Raw genomic sequence first — 16,351 nt, 5'->3', positions numbered from 1 at the left:
TCTCATATCCAGCGCGAGTATACGATGACTGACCTTGACAACACCCAATCAAAGACCTGATCCGCTTTGATCTTTCTATCTTGGCACACACTCACAGCCAATAGGTGCAGGACCGAAATTTCACCCCACTCAATATCGGCTGGACACCTCACTGAACCACTATCACTCGTCACTACATCCTTGTCGACATCATTTTGTTAATTTATAGGGCTCTTTCTCTACCAAGATGGCTTCATCGACTCTTCGTCCTCACCGATCCCCGTCCCCTTCTCCGGTCCCTTCACCAACGATCAACCCTTCAAATCCCGCCAAACTCACCCGACAATCCCTCGGTCCACCATCCACCACCCAGGGAGCCTCCGCCAAGGGTTTCGCAGGACTAGGTATATCCTCGCCTACTGGGGCTGCGCACCCCCGACACGTCTCTTCGGCAGCTATGATGGGCGGAGGATCCGGATCGAATGGGATCCAGCGTGAAAACTCCCTCTCCCCTAGACCGTCTCTGGGAAGCGGGACCACCCTCCAACATCCCCGAGCGGTCTCGCATGGCCCCGGGTTTGCGCTGGGTATGATGGGTGGTCAGAGGCCTAGTAGCGAGTATATACCCAACAGAGAGAATTCCAAGACTCCTGAGGGTGAGCCAGAAAACCTTTTTCAATTATATCAAATGCTTGTCCTGGTATGATACTTCATTTCAGACTGATCCATTTTCAAACTTGTCCATCGCAGCCGAGCAGATCGACCAATGGTTCAAACACCTTGCTAGCTGGGAGGCTACCCTTGAAGAGATGGCTGCTGCTAGTACGGATCAGAACTTTACCGAAGAACTGGGCGCCATCGAGCAATGTAGGTGACTGTTGGTCGAAAGGCATAAGTCTGTTGTAATGTTGATGCTGATCCCCTGCGCTGCGAACAGGGTTCCGTGTCCTGTCGGAAGCCGAACGAACTGCCGCACTATATTCCCTTTTACAACACTCTACCCCTGTCCAGATCCGATTCTTCCTCTCTGTCCTCCATCATATGGCTCAGTCCGATCCGATGACAGCTTTGCTTTCTCCCGCGCCCTCTGGTCCGGGTCTTCAAGCTCAGATGGAACAGAAACTCAACGCTATGAACCTCAAGTCGCCCTCTGCAGGAGGAGGTAGTGGATTTACCGGTTCTCCTAATCCCAACCAATACCTTGCTCCGGACGATGCTGCTGCTCAAAAGGCTAAGGCTAAGCAAAATCGAATATCCGCTCCTGGTACCCTTCAACCCCTTGACCGCTGGCAAAGCGGCTTAGATCAAGTTATCGAGCGAGGATCATCTCCGGGTCTAGACTCGAACGGCGGCTCGAGTAGAAGCAAGTCTCCAGTACCCGGTGCTCGACCTAAGTCAACCGATTTCTCCGGACAAGCCAATCAACCACGAAGAGAATCAGGTGACAACTTCAACAGGTCACCTCGTCTATCAGCTGGCGGTGTGGGCTTGGGAATAGGTCAACCCGAAGGACTACCTCATGGTCAATCGCCGGTCACTTCGCCGTTCCTCAATAACGGAAGTTGGGCCAGCATGGTCAATACACCGATGGTACCTGGATTCATCGATCCCAAAGTCGATAATCTCACCCAGGCGTTGAATATGGCCAATCTCGGTCTTGCCAACCCGAATAGAATACCATTGGAAGATGCGAGGAAGTTTAGAAGGCCAGGTGCCGGTGGAACCGCTTCGAGAAATGTCAGTGGCGCGTATAACGATGATGGGGAAATGGTCAATCCGAGATCTGCTCAACCTGGGTCGGCTTCTGGCTTCAACGCGACTTCACCATTGATGGGTGGAGCTGGATTCGTGCGATCTCCTGTCCTAGATCAATTCAGTGGATTAGGTCTTGGTGCGGATCCCAACGCGCTTGCTGGATTAGGCATGAATTTCTCGAACCTGGGTGGATTAGGTGGAGTTACAGCGGCTCAGTTGATGGCGATGCAACAACTTCAGACGGCCGCTTCGTTCCAACAAGGTGGATATGGTGGATCACCCAACCTGGGCGTCGGTGCTTTTGGCGGACCACAATACGGTAATAATCGAGGTGGAAGGAATGGAAATGCGGGTGGACCGCCTGGTAGGAAGTCACCTATGTTAGGTGGAGGCAACTCGGCCAAAGGATCGCCTGCACCTGGTGCTGCTGGTGGAGGAGGAGGAGCGGGAGGAGGCGCAGGTGTGGCTGGTCCAGATGATGTAGAGATGAAGATCTTGGAAGATACGCCTGGATGGCTGAGGGTTTTGAGGTTGCATGTGAGTACGGTCATCTATTGGGCGTATGAGCTGGTGGAGAGGGACGATACGGAGGTGTATGAAGAGTATTCGCAGGACTTGTGCTGATATTTGTGACTTCTAGAAATACACGCCAAACTTTGAGAAAGTATCATGGAAGGATATGGTACAGATGAACGATCAGGATTTGCAGGATAAGGGAATCTCGGCTCAGGGAGCGAGGACCAAGGTGAGTCGAGTTAATCAGCTCTTTCGTGTTGCCGATCTGGTGCAAGGCGCGAGCGAAGGCTGATCATTTATTTTCTCGTACTGTAGTTCCTCAAAGTGTTCTACAATGTTCGAACGAAGTTGGATATCCCCCATCCGGAGGGACAAGAGGAATATGCGCCTGGAGCCAAGGATAAATAATTGGACAGCTGCGTAGGTGGATTAGGGGATGCGGAAGAGGAGAAATCTTGCAGGGCTTGGTAAAGCTTGATGCTTAGATCTTGATTCTCTCCAATCGAACAATCAGGACGAGATAGGTGGTAGTCCGTTCATAGGAACGGCTGTCGACTCGCTTGGATTAAGCAAGAAGGGGACGGCAAAGAGAGTGAACGAATAAATGTTATGTACACGAAATTTACGAATTTAACACCAATCTCATTTTCATCCTATTCCTTCTTTTTCAAAATGCATACGAATTACTTTGCGATCAGCTTTCAGGATGGGCAGTGGCAGTTTCCAGACAGGTCTGACATCGCCGATCTGTCGATCTGGGATGAGCTTTTTTCAGTTTACTGTATTTCCATCTACTATATCCACCTAAAGTTTACTCTCGGTCATCGCCATCGCCATCTCTGGTGATTCTGACCTTTGCAATAAGTTATCTGGTGAAGGAACGATTTCATCATTCTGCCTAGGTCTCTGACTTCGATGTTGACTTGAGACTTAAAAAACGCCCAATTGCGTCATGCGGAGTTGACCATGAGATAAATTTGCCCTGTATTATACATCATGCAGTAAGTTATCGCGTGACGCTGTCCAACCCCTGCAGTCAACCTGGGCTTCGACACAATGACACAATGACGATCAGGCGGTCTGGGCATGTCATCGCTACACTTCATCCTTAGCAGTCCCCCGAAGAAAGGAGCTATGAATCAAGGCGTCGCGAGCTCGAATCGAGGCTTGGCTTTCACGGTGATGGAGAGTGTCTGTCCTTTTAGGTTTTAGGGATGGGGATGTGGTATCGACTAAAGGGGCCTGGAGCGTACAGTACAATTGTCAGTGGCCCTTCGAACTGTGAAAGGGGCAATCGCTTCGTCATAATAGAACTGTGTACTGTACTTTACTTCTCTACTTCTACGCGAAGCCCAAATTATCTCCCTTGTGTATGCGTATGCGTATGCGCATGCGTCATATAAGCAGACACAACGGAGGTATGGATATAAACAGTCTTAGGCTCATGCTGAGGCCAGATCTCGAGATCATACATACTGTACTCATATGTACCTCAGTCAGCTGGTGCACCGATAAAGAAACGTTGATCTCTCGCCACTACGATTCAGTACAGTAAGTTACTCCTTCGACGTCGATACATTATGCCCATGAATTTTGCACTGGACAACGACGACACAGAGGACCCCGCGTCCTACTGGCAGAGACGGGAGAGTAACGCGCAGATGACAACGGCACCGTGAGTTCACTGCTGCCTGCACCTTCTGCGTGGTACACGTCACCGAAGGAATGGTGAGAGTACAGTATAATACTGTTGCCTCTGCATTCATCTTTGTCAGTACAGTAATATTCACACTGATCCTCTGATCCGGTATGCACGTGGATCAGCCCAACTACTCGGATCGCAATCACCAGAAAAGACACCCAGCAATCGATTTGGCTAGATATCAGTGGGGTCGAAGAGAGAGATATCACCGATACATTCTTGACGCAATACGGTCTCCGTAACTCTATAGAGAGAAGAATGCTCACTCCGCCTGCTTCTTCTCAGTGAGTTTCGCCGTTACGTCCCACGAAGTGGGACCCCTGGTAGTGCCCTAGCCATTGCCCCTTCCGAGCTGATGGCTGATGACTGATGGATACTTTGTTCAACTTCATCCGCCTTGCGTACTATATCGCAGCGATCAATTCTCCATTACACTCACCCGACCAGACGGCACTACCTATGACGCTGGAATTTCTGCCGAGGCGTCTAGAGTCCTGCATGACGTCCTTGCGTCGGCTATTAGGGACCACGAGAACCTTCAAGCGAGAGAAAAACGCGGTGCGTGGCAAAAACGAGTCATCCTGGGACTTGGGACGCTCTTCTTGGGAGCGACGGCTTCGTTCATGGCGAGTGACTTGGCAGTTAGCGATCTCTCAACGGAGAACAGAGTGCTTAAGAGACAAGTAGAAGCTTTCCAGAAGGCGTCTATGACTCCGACTCCAGGCGACGTTCAGAGTATCTGCGTGATGCTTGATGATGGATCTAAAGGTCATTTCGAGCAGGATGACGAGAGTGGCGCTCCTGTTTTCGTGGTGGATGAAGGGGCGATTGAGTGAGACCCCGTGACTGTAATACTGTACAGGCCAAACGAGACTTCTCGCGAGGATGGATTTTATTGTGTTGCAAATGTCCACCAAGTTGATGTGAACACATGCAGTACTCGGCTTACTTTTGCATCTGGCAGGATATATCAATGCATGCCTACCGCAGAATCTGATACTGTACAGGTTACATATTTGATACGACAAAACCCTCTTGACTGAATTTGCCGTGTGTACCGAGATACAGTGTTACTGTACACAAAATAGACTTGCTCAGTACAGCCTTGAACCTGACCTATTGACCCTCTGTACCTCTCAGATCCTTGAGCTTCGTGTTCCCATCCCGTATGATCTGGTCGAACCACCCTTGTACCAACAGACTCTCTTCCCAAGGCATCCTATCACTCTGCTGTCTGCCGTCCCGAATACATCGCGCCACTTCGTCCGCCTCGTATGACATGCCGTAGTTCCCAGGGGCGATCGGATGGTGGTGTCTTGAAGCCTTTTGCACCCCTTCTTTATCGGAAGCCAAGTCGGGCTTTGGATGGATCTCAAAAGATTCGGCGCGATACGGTGGATCTATGATGAGCTGTGTGTCAGTCACGTGCACAAAATTGTACCGATCTCCATATTCCACGAGGAGCAGAACATGCAGTAGGACGCAGCGAATGATGTGATCGTAAACAGACGAAGACCAAATTCGACGCACAATCTATCAATAAATCCCCGTGTTCACATTGAAGAACAATCGAGCCCGTCTTAAGTCCGAAAGAAGCGAGATCAGTCGATAGTAAACCTTGACACAGTCCTTTCCATTCGAGGCACCACCGAGTATTCAGGTCGACCCCCGTGCGCTCGTACACTGTCTGGTGCGAAAATAGCAGCTTCGGATTCTTATCCTGGTTAAGCGGGTGACGGTGGAGCAAGAGCATAGCCCATAAAGCCGGGTACGGACCCAGATCTAGGAGACTGCCTCCTCCCAACGAAGGGTTCAGTAGTCTGCTCGAAGGATCTTGAGCTGCAATAAACGTGCCGTTCACTTCAGCGAAGTCACAGTCCTACGATTGGAGTTTACCAAGGAGAGAAAGAACCACGCACTGTCCATCTTGTTATCAAATGATAGATCACCGAAGAACCTCTGAGGTTTACCTAATTGACCGGCTCGAAGCACTTCTTCGAGCGCATACGCGATAGGATGGAATCGGACCCAAACGACTCTGATCGAGGGCGGAAAAACAAGCAACAGAAATATCCCTCGTCAACACTGTACGACCTTCAAGCCTGCCATATATCATACTTCGAGGCGAGATGATCGGTGAATACTGCTGTTAATGATTTGATTACACCACACTGAACTCACTCCATTAAGAAGAGATTCTTGCTCCGAGCAATCGATATCAATTCTTCTAGCTCCGCCGAATTCAGACAGAAGGGCTTTTCGCAAAGCACGTGTTTCCCAGCGAGGAGAGCCGCTTTCGCGCATTGATGATGCATCGTGTTAGGTGTTCCCACATATATGGCGTCGACATCCTTAAGACCAAAAAGGTACGGGATGTCAAAACACGTACGTTAGCAACAGAATTTGAAAGCATGTGTCGCAGACTCATACATTGCAGAGTTGGTCCTGACGAGAGGAGAGCAACTCACACTGTCATTATACACCTCGTCATACGTGCCCAGAGGCTTTGTATCGTCCAACAATCCGTTATTCACACCCCAACTCCACCCGTCATCGTCTTTAGCCGACTTCAGCTTGTTTATGAATATCTGAGCAGACTCCACGGATCTCGAGCCGACCGCTGCGACTTTATGAGACACGTCTGATACGGACCGGCTCTTTGGATCTACGAGAAGATCTTGAGTGAACTGCGTGCAGATCCATCCGGTGGAGATTATACCCCATCTCAAAGTGTATGGTGCCATGTTGTGATGTCGGATTCGCAGCCTTCTCCAAGTCAGTATCAGCAGGGCGTGTGTTAACAATGGATGATATTCCTGTGTTCTGCAATCACTCCAATTCCTAATGCATCTGTCTGTCTCTATGTATGTATGTGTATAGAGATGGACAAGTGACAGAACCACTTATAAGCTTGTATTCGGTCCGTCCCGGGAGATTAACGATGGGTCGGGAGATTATCGATGTCGAATACTCCGACGAACGGAGATAACGATTAAACCCATTTGATGTTGACCGATTTGACGGGCCAGATGACACCAAAGACTACCCGTAACTTCCCGCCAGATCAACAGTCGGACTCAATATGGTTTGGCGGTTTCTCGCTGGGTGAGAAACCCAAGTTCATCCTCCTGCAACTCCTCGTCTTGGGGCAAGTCTTCCAACATTCCTTCGTCCGGCGGGGTATCGAAATACCTCTCAAAGGCCACGCGTATCCGTACACCCCGTTCCAAAATGAGTTCTGACCATTCTTGCAGTTCTCGTGGCGTGTAATGCGGTCGTAAAGAAGGAGAGAATGGTAGTAGGTATAGAGCTGGACCATCGTGTCTCGTCAGTCAGTTGAAAACCAGATATTGAGAGAGGTGTAATCATGAGATCGACAAAGCATGCAGCGCTAGCTCACCTTTGCATCCTCCCAGCGAAGCGACAGCTCTGTAGCATAATTGCTTGGCGCTGTTATATCTTCCCATAAGAACTTCGAATTCGATATAAAGCATCCAGAGTCCGGCACAAGGCTTTCCACTGATAGAGCAGTCAGACGCTGCTCTACTATGATCGTTGACGTAACCAGCTTACGAAGGCGAATTGATCCCCTTATCCAAAGCCAACCTGACCCTCTCGGCACCTGTCCCGCCCTTATCCCAGAAAGTCCTGTGAGCCGATACTCCCTCCGCCCAGATAGCCCAAAGATGAACCATCAATCCTCCAGAATGATCTTGGTCCTTTCGCACGCTCGAAGTGAGATCGGCGACAAGGCGTTGGACCCTGCCGTATACCCTTCCGCCTAGCTCGCCGTACAGATAGAGGGAAAGGAAAGCTGTATTGTTGGGAAACGACGCCAGAGCAGTTTCGAGTGTACTTCTCGCTAGAGATGCTGGGGTAGAATGGCGCGATGAGTGGAGGTAAAGGATCTTGGTAAGTAATTGAAGGGTCTGTTCAGCTTCTCCGCTCGAGGGAGGAAGAGAGGCGAGGTGATTGAGTAAGAAAGATTGGGCCGGCTCGACTCCGTCTGTGAGGTACAGAAAGAGCGACTTAAGGAACAATTGACTTGGAGAAGGGGATAATATGTTGGAATAATGCTAATTCCACGATTGATCAGCTGAGCAGCCCTACAAGTTGGGAACGGGTATTCAGGCCTCACCTGACGCGACTTCAGCAGCGCCATTGGAGCAGGAGACGCGGGCACTCGACCAGTATTCATGTGATCGGCTATGCAGTGGTCAGCTTTTGCAATCAAGGTGGCACCGCAAAGTGACAGCTCGACGAAGAGAGTTGGGCGGACTTGCAGAGCCGATCCTGTCCTGTTCCAGAAGCTAATATGACCACTTCCAATGTCCGGTCCTCTTCACCAAGCTCAGATTCCATTTCAGCCCACCCGGCCCATAGATCCAGCTCGTCCTCGCTCATAACCTCATGGGTCTTGTGAGAGATTGCAGCTTGTAGAGCCGTTATGTAAACAGTCCTTGCGACCCCATAATTGCCTCTTTGCCTTTCCAATCGCGCATACCCGTCCCACAACAACAGGTTATCTCGATCAGTCGCCAAAATGGATTTCGCAAATTTTACAGCCCTACAGGCATTTGTTTCAGCTTATGTATGTATGACTTCAAGTCGGAAAAGGTTCGAAGCTCACCCTTTCGGGGATACAGCAGATTCAAAAGCGAAGTTGGCCAAAGTGAATGCTGGATCAGGTACCAGCGGACGCAAGAGATAAAAAACGTTCCTGATGCGAAACCTCAGCTGTTACAACAGTACTTTCGAGCATCAAGCAATATCGTGATGACTCACCTGATCAAGTCAACATCCAGACCGACTATGTCTACCGCTTCCAGATCCGTGAACCAGCTGCCTTTCCTGCCTAGTAAGCTGCTTCGATCCTGCAACCAGTTTTTGACCGGACTTTCGAATGGGTGATCCAGGCCTCTACTTCTTTCGGGATCCATAGGCTCACCTCCCACAGTCTGCCAAGGCAGCTTTCTCTGACTTTGACGAGGAGGCCAGAACGCATTTCGCTTTTGGGGATTTTGGGCGAGGGTCCACTGAAGATATGGATCATTGGTAGCGGGCGAAGAAGATGGCATGTCGGGAGGAGTAAATGGTAGACCCAAGAATGATAAGAATGCGTAGATGAGCTGCAGCCTAACTTCCGGGGAAGTCACATCGAAGACGAATGGTCGAATATCGCTGAACAGAATAGTATGATATGGATCATCTTCGACCTCGTTGTCCAGAACCGTCGCTCTGCCCGGCATAGCGTACGTATTTTCAGCGCGAAGTTCAGCTTCTAGCCATCTTTCGAAGGGATCATCCGAGATGTGCTTGAGTGACGATGACTTTGGTGGTTTCGGTTCCGAGGTCGAGATAGCATTCCGCCAGCCTCTTGCTCCGGGTTCACCAACTCGAGGGGCTTCCGAGTCCCAGAACAATTCGAATCCATCAAGGGTCTTGTCAAAATGGTCATGAGAGGATGTAGAAGTCCTGGAGGAGCGCCATTGATCCGGTTTAAAGAATGTGCTGATCGGCCTCGATTAGCAAGAATTTGTAGATCAATTAATCAGACTCACATTTCAATGAGCGCTTGAAAAGCCGCAATTGCTCTTTCAGTGTAGCCTACAGATCTGATAAGCTTCGCCTGAGAGGTGCCAGAAAAAGGCGCTAACATACCCGCTTGTCTGAGGAACAGAGCAGATCTCAAGAAGAGATATAACAAATTTTCCTCCCTGGCTACTGCATCACCTGCAAATTGGCATCAGCTGTATACTGAGACGAACAATGCAGTCAACAAGCTGAGCTTACCTGAAGTATTCGCCTTGAGTTTACCTATACATTCCTCATACACCTCTACGACCTCATCTACACCACCGCCCTGACCCGCAAAGCCATGTCCTTCCCTCCAGGAAATGTATCCAAGCCATAAATCCATCATCTCGACGTCATTATTGCCCCTCTCACCTAATTCTCGTAGCACATTCTTCCATCGGTTTGTGACTTTTTCAGTCGGCCAAAATTCTTCCGCTACTCTGAGGTATGCTAGATGAAGTCTGGTGGAGCTGAAATTATCGGTTGACGCGTCCAGAGCTCGGGAAAGGACTGATAATGCCACTTCTGCTTCTGCTCTCGTCTTACTTGTTCTGTCCTTGTCGCTTTGGTGCGACAAGTCTGGTGAGAGCCTCAAGTGAAGTTGAGAATAGTCGATCCATCTTTCGACATCTCCGGAGTTCTCCCTCAGGTAGCCCTCAAGCGCAGACGTCTCTTGGCGGACTTCTGCTTCTAGGGTAGAGTAAGAACCGATAGCCGCTTCAATAGACTCCAATCCCTCCGAGTCATCGTCCTGTGGTTGATGGATATCTCGATACGAAGGTAGGTCTTTTTCGTTGTGCTGGGATCGCTTGATGCCGAAATCGATATACTCGGAGAAAGGGTTGAAGGAACCTTGCTCGTCGGATGGCTGAAGGAGGATGCTCCGAAGATGCTGAGAAGCGGCTGCGCGTGTTTGGCGACTGTTGTACCTCGGTACCTAGGAGCACACGATCGCATCGTGAGTTTGAAGATGACGCGCGACTGCAATGCTAGAGAAGCTGAGCTCACGTATGGTCTGCCCAGCGGAGCTATTTCCACGCCCTTTTCCGTGCGATCTCGGGAGTAGACGATCCGAAGTCCATCATTCAGACCCAAGATCCGATTCTCTATTGAGCCGTGTCTGATGCTTAGCTATAATCGATGGAGACGGAGAGGGGGTAAAGAGGCTGAGGGATTGAAAGATGACGATGAAACGGTTTGGCCAAGTAGGAAGAGAGCACATGGGGGGCAAGGAGAAAGAGGGCAGAGCGAAGCGGGGGCAGAGCGAAGAGGGGGCAGAGCGAAGAGGGGCAGAGCGAAGAAGGGTGCATACATGAGGGAGGCGAAGATAGGAGAGCGATGGTTGAGAGGGAGAGGAAGGGGAGAACTAGGGCACGAGTGGAGCGAGAGCAAGTGCAAAATGTGGCGAGGAAGACGGGCAAGATGATCTGGGCTAGAACGCTCAACGTTCAAGCATTGAGATAGAAAAGTCCACTCACTCCCTTCTCTATGATACCTTGGTACACTATTCGACGAAGTACTTCCATATCGAACAGCATCCCTATCTCCTACTGTATCAGGGAAGAAGCTCGCAGAGGGTGTCTACGAGAAGTACCAGCTCAGCTATTATCAGCCATAGAACATGAGTTCTAGCTGACTTACCGAATCACCCTCTTCCATCGCCTGTTTGGGTTTTCCATTACCGACACTTTCATACCACGCCAATCCGTCGTATTTCTTCTCCCATTTCTCCTCTTTCTTCTTGCCCTTACCCAGATCTATATCTTGAGCTGTATCTCCTCTGATTAGGCTGAGCGCTTTTTCCCGTTCTTTTCGCCGGCGCTCTTCTTTATATTTCCTGTCGGCTGATCTATCTCTTTCTCTCTCCCTGTGACGATTACGATCACGATCACGGTCGCGGTCACGGTCACGCTCTCGGTGTTCACGTCGATGCCTATCTTTCTCTCTATCCCTGCCTTCATGCCTTTCTTTACTTCTTGATCTGTTGTGCCGTCTATTTTTCTCCTTCTCCTTCGCCTTCGCTGGACCCCCATCCTCACCTATCCTTTCTCTCCTCTCGTGGTCGGTTCGCCGCCTGTCTCGGTATTCATCGTCGTTTTCGCGCTTATGACTTCTATGTTTGGGTTCCTCTCCGTCTTTACGTTTAGACTGACGCTCGTCGTGCGATGCAGAAGGCGATCTAGACCTTCGTTTTGAGCGTTTCGGCTGTTCCAAGTCGGGAAAAGAACCGAAGCTCGGTACAGATGCTATTGCTTTGTTTCTCGATGGTCCGGCCTCGTTCTCCTGAGAAAAGTCGGGGAAAGATGAGAAGCTCGGTGCAGAAGTCATGCTTACAACTGCAGGCAGCTTTGCCCACTGGATCTGGCAGAGGAACAACCTGTGCTTCAGAAGGTTGCAAAGATGGAAGACACGAATGTATGGAACGATTATGTCGAAAACAATGCACGAACATCCTCCACTTCGCAAGACGGAATCAATTTAGGCAGTCTACAGGCAAATAGTACATGGGTATAAGTATATCTAGCTATAGTACAAGGTACAGTAAGAGCGCTCAGCAAGTGCCTCTTATGCATGTCGAGCGATCGGATTACACAAGAAGGACGGAGTTGATACACCCATCGTTCTCTGCGAAAAGGTGGATTGATCAGCTACAGAGCACAAGCAGAAATCTACGAGGACTACTGACCTGGGTTATTGGTGATTTGAGCGTATTCTGGGCAAACAGGTCAGTCATATCCCAAACATTGGTGCATGCGGAAGACCGATACTCACTGGACCAGACAACCTTTCCTCCGGTGGTGACCATACCAAGTTCACTGACATTGACTTCTACGATTGTACCCTTCGTGAGCACACCTAAGAGATAGACCAGGTCAGCTCGCTTCGGCGCGTTTGCTAGACCTGACTTACCCAAAGATGTGTATAACGGCGATTGCGGGTTCTTCTTGACACCCAATATAGGAAGTTGGAAAGTTGTTTTGAGCTCGGCTATGAGTGACGATTTAGCAACTAGTGTATGATGACCTTTTTACGGTGAAAAGGTGGACATACGATGTGTGACGTTTGCCTTTGTCATACGCTAAGATTGCACGATGTTAGCATGATGACGAGTAGACTTATCAGGTATTGAGGGAACATACCAGACCCATAGGTCGGATAAATCGCTATTTCGTCACACCATTTTAGCTTTCTTACTTGCATGCGCCAGTGAAAGAAAGAGCGTTACTCACCTCGAGTTTCACAGGTTTTCTCGTGAATCCCTCTCCAACAAACGTAGCCTTGTTCACCATTCTCTTCCAGCTCTTTCCCTTGTGTTTACCAGTCTTTATCACCTTGAACATCTCTTCCTCAGCAATACCTCTAACTTTCGGTAAAGGTACAGAGTATTTAGCAGCTCGATCCTTTCGTCGATCCTTGACGGCTGTAGACAATGCTTTGGCATCCTATTGATCCGGTGTATCAGCAAAAACCCGCCAACGCATTCCTGCTGTGCGAGGTTCTGGACATGTAACGATTGAGAGGTTGCGTAGAAGAGAGAGAGGGTAGACGAACCTTTTGACCCTCCCTATCCAACAGATAAGTAGGTAAAGCACCCTCTTTGACAGCTCCGTCGTCCTTCTGCTTGACATTACTCTCATCGTGCGCCTTGAGCGTCTTCTTCATCTGCACTTTCTCGGCATGTCGCTTAGCATGGTGCAGCTTGGCCTTGTGACCGAACATCTTCTGAGCTTCGGCGGATGCCTTGTGAGCCTCTCGAGCCGTTCTCTTTCGCCTGTGTACATCGTGTTATCATCAGCATTTGTAGCCATCTGCCAGTCCGGAAGATCGTCGAGCTGCTACCCACTTCCTCTCCTCATGATCCATACGACGACCATGTCGTTTACGGTGCTCTTCCATATACTCATTCTACATCATTCAAATCGTCAGTAATCCCGATCGTACGAAGGCGGGAAAAGAAGAGCGGTATACTGACTTGAGGCTATATGAGGTTACATATGATCCGTTAGCTGGCTAAGCTCTTTTGGAAGCGATCAGCTGTACGTACCATGTTGACTGATCTCCTCTTGGGTGTTTACGATGTGAGTGAGAAGTTTTATTTATGTGGATGTAGCGTTGAATGCATGAATGTGAGCAGTAGAGCGAGTACTCTTAGTGCTAGGTGGCCAAGTGGAGGAAGGTTGATTTTCAAAATTTCAAGCATTTCCCGCGTGTCGCCCGAGAAAAGTTGAAACTTGTTATGCGGTTGATTTTTCTGTTTACACAATTCAATTTGCATAGTTGCTATAGCTCCATCCCACCCCTCAAGCTCATCAGTCCATCTAACCAGAAGAGAGCAGGCGACACGATGGGTCTGTCACAACGGAAAGAGAAACGCAAGTCCCTTTCACAGTCTGCAATTGCTCATTTTCAAATGTACTGATTTGCTCGCTGTTCATAAATCATGACCTTCTGAAATTGCAGAGAGGATCGGCCTGGATCCCCGTAATTTATCATGGTCAGACGACAAATCCCGATTCTCATACAAGCACATGACCGCTCTCGGATGGAGCGATAACAGCGGTCTTGGAGCTGGTCTATCCGGCAATCCCAATCATATCGCAGTGGTGCGAAAGTCAGATATGGGAGGTATAGGTATGGACCGAGCTCGAAAAGACGGATCCGACATGGCTGCTGGAGCAGGTCAAGCTGGGCGTGGACTTGAAGATGTATTGAAGAGGATAGCTGCTGCGAGTGCATCACCCTCGCCTGCACCCGAGTCTCCTTCAGCGGAAGAGTCGGAGAAGAAGGTCGAGCAGAAGATAATGCGAAATCGAATAGCGTGAGTTCCGTTTAAGCTACTTGAGCTTCGCTTCCCTCCTTCATACATGGGATCATCAACCTGACTCTTCCTCTCTGGGCTGGGAATAGCTCAAGGCAGAAACATCTTAATATGAAACGAATGGCCTCTCAATCCCCAGCTGCATTAGCGGAAATCCTCGGTGTCCCCATATCCTCATTACCCTCTTCTCCCTCTCCGTCCAACTCTGCTCCGTCGACCCCTCAACCAGAGGAAGAAGCCGAGTCGTCTACTTCAGGCCGAATAGGGCTAGGGGCGAAGAAGAAGGATGACGGACGAATCGCGGAGGAGACAGTCACGAAGTCCACTTTGTCGGTGTCGGACTATTTCCGTCAGAAAATGCGGGAAAAGATGGCTGCTCGTCAGGCCAATGCAGGAGCGTCCGGCAGTGGAAGTACCACACATGTCAACGTGGAGGATCTGCCATCTAGTAGTTTGGACAGGATACCTGATGTAGGATCATCGAGCAAGCCTGTAGGCGGTACTGCTTGGGAAGGTCAGAAGATGGCTTTCGAAGATGTTCAAGTGGATTTCGACCCTTCTTCTGAACCTGTTAAACAGCCAGAGGAGGAATCGTCCAGTAAGAAGAAAACGAAAAAGGAGCAGAAGCACAAGAAGGATAAACGGGAGACGAAAAGCGATGAAGATGCGGATTTGCAGGTAGAGTCAGGGGAGGACCCCATACATGTTGCTGCGGACCATGTGCATCAATTTGAACATGCTGGCGAGCCTGCGGAAGATGAGAAGGCGAAGAAGAAACGAGAGAAGGAAGAGAAGAAACGCAGAAAAGAGGAGAAGAAGGCTAAGAAGGTAGAAGGAGAAGTAGGTGGCGAAGAGAAGGAGAAGGAAAGAAGTAAGGACAAGAAGAGGAAACGTGAAGATGAGGATGGTGAGCCGAAGGTGAAGAAGGATAAGAAGGAGAAAGAGGAGAAGAAAGAGAAGAAAGAGAAGAAAGAGAAGAAAGAGAAGAAAGAGAAGAAAGAGAAGAAAGAGAAGAAAGAGAAGAAAGAGAAGAAAGAGAAGAAAGAGAAGAAAGAGAAGAAGTCCTCATAATCAGCAACCCTGCCGACTACTGCTCTGCTTTGCTAGCTCATATGGCGTTCTGCCTTATCTGTATACATTCAAGATTGATTCATGTTGTTATACACATATAATGCGCTTTTCATCCGTCTTGCAAATCGTCCATCATGCACCATCATTATGATTATGTTGTGATACGCCGTCAAGTAGTTGACACCACCATACGGTCGTCAGATATCTCACGGATCAAATGAAGAGGTACACTACTCGTACTCTACAAGCTAATCACACCTTGTCTTGATCGGCTCCTTCGGCGAGCTCGGCATGCCAAAGGACCCAACAACGTGCTTTAGACTTCATGCGTGAATGAACGGATCACAGACCTGCTCAAAGGTATCTTAATTTGATAAGCTTATGAAACCGGATCAACAATAAATACATCCCTTTGGGACCCTCCTTTCCCCCTGATTCGGCTTCGGGGCGCTTGATCCGTTCACTATGTTCATTAGTGGCAGATATCAGGTACCAGTGGGGACGAAGGAGGTGTCTGCGGACAATCAACTAAATTTGCACCGCCATGACTCGCATTATTGAACAATTGAGTACTAAGTGATGTCGACAACGAGCGTAATGATATGCTTGCTTTGCGTGGCTGATCACGAAGCCAAAGATTCTTCAGGTCAAATGGTGTTCTACTGGACTTCGCTTCTTTCCGATTCACGATTCATCATAAAACAGCTATGAGCTGCCAGATCGCATGTCACTGGACGAACATCTTTCGTCCATATATGAGTAAGAGAGCTCCTGCTTGCCTAAAGACACTCGTTCGATTGGGCAACCAATCTCAAATCCCTCAAGCGTGAATCTCCTTCCACACCCTCTGGACGTTCAAAGTGGAGGCGGCAGCGGTCACAGTCCGGAAAAACGAAATTCCAGGCAAGTTGAATCAGGAGTTTCCACGTTGC

At 49.3% G+C, this 16,351-nt stretch overlaps 6 protein-coding genes across 6 annotated transcripts; 3 read left to right on the top strand and 3 right to left on the bottom strand.

Annotated features, from left to right (window-relative positions):
* Positions 1–226: 226 nt before the first annotated feature.
* I303_101383 (uncharacterized protein) lies at positions 227–2,658 on the top strand (the record flags this gene model as incomplete). The annotated part of the gene is made up of 5 exons (XM_018404752.1): positions 227–635; positions 730–846; positions 917–2,271; positions 2,375–2,479; positions 2,566–2,658. 5 exons carry the CDS (start codon positions 227–229, stop codon positions 2,656–2,658), a joined length of 2,079 nt encoding a protein of 692 aa, XP_018267406.1.
* A 1,172-nt stretch (positions 2,659–3,830) lies between these two features.
* On the top strand, positions 3,831–4,788 carry I303_101382 (uncharacterized protein; the record flags this gene model as incomplete). Its single annotated transcript, XM_018404751.1, has 3 exons — positions 3,831–3,925; positions 4,075–4,236; positions 4,368–4,788. 3 exons carry the CDS (start codon positions 3,831–3,833, stop codon positions 4,786–4,788), a joined length of 678 nt encoding a protein of 225 aa, XP_018267405.1.
* A 280-nt stretch (positions 4,789–5,068) lies between these two features.
* On the bottom strand, positions 5,069–6,696 carry I303_101381 (uncharacterized protein; the record flags this gene model as incomplete). Its single annotated transcript, XM_018404750.1, has 5 exons — positions 5,069–5,352; positions 5,483–5,791; positions 5,872–5,990; positions 6,134–6,303; positions 6,421–6,696. The coding sequence occupies 5 exons, from the start codon at positions 6,694–6,696 to the stop codon at positions 5,069–5,071; spliced, it is 1,158 nt and encodes a 385-aa protein (XP_018267404.1).
* A 333-nt stretch (positions 6,697–7,029) lies between these two features.
* On the bottom strand, positions 7,030–11,857 carry I303_101380 (uncharacterized protein; the record flags this gene model as incomplete). The annotated part of the gene is made up of 13 exons (XM_065968327.1): positions 7,030–7,262; positions 7,353–7,471; positions 7,526–8,028; positions 8,091–8,158; positions 8,236–8,519; positions 8,583–8,672; positions 8,738–9,463; positions 9,514–9,559; positions 9,614–9,685; positions 9,746–10,466; positions 10,538–10,635; positions 11,008–11,110; positions 11,171–11,857. The coding sequence occupies 13 exons, from the start codon at positions 11,855–11,857 to the stop codon at positions 7,030–7,032; spliced, it is 3,750 nt and encodes a 1,249-aa protein (XP_065824399.1).
* A 259-nt stretch (positions 11,858–12,116) lies between these two features.
* On the bottom strand, positions 12,117–13,426 carry I303_101379 (ribosome biogenesis protein NSA2; the record flags this gene model as incomplete). The annotated part of the gene is made up of 9 exons (XM_018404748.1): positions 12,117–12,154; positions 12,216–12,242; positions 12,302–12,385; positions 12,440–12,517; positions 12,581–12,608; positions 12,670–12,693; positions 12,760–12,972; positions 13,082–13,301; positions 13,374–13,426. 9 exons carry the CDS (start codon positions 13,424–13,426, stop codon positions 12,117–12,119), a joined length of 765 nt encoding a protein of 254 aa, XP_018267402.1.
* A 448-nt stretch (positions 13,427–13,874) lies between these two features.
* I303_101378 (uncharacterized protein) lies at positions 13,875–15,419 on the top strand (the record flags this gene model as incomplete). The annotated part of the gene is made up of 3 exons (XM_018404747.2): positions 13,875–13,902; positions 13,991–14,348; positions 14,438–15,419. 3 exons carry the CDS (start codon positions 13,875–13,877, stop codon positions 15,417–15,419), a joined length of 1,368 nt encoding a protein of 455 aa, XP_018267401.2.
* Positions 15,420–16,351: the final 932 nt, after the last annotated feature.

This window comes from Kwoniella dejecticola, chromosome 1 (assembly GCF_000512565.2).
Source record: "Kwoniella dejecticola CBS 10117 chromosome 1, complete sequence".
NCBI classification, from domain to species: domain Eukaryota; kingdom Fungi; phylum Basidiomycota; class Tremellomycetes; order Tremellales; family Cryptococcaceae; genus Kwoniella; species Kwoniella dejecticola.
Note: the sequence above shows the minus strand (reverse complement) of the source record. Positions and strands in the feature narration are given on the sequence as shown.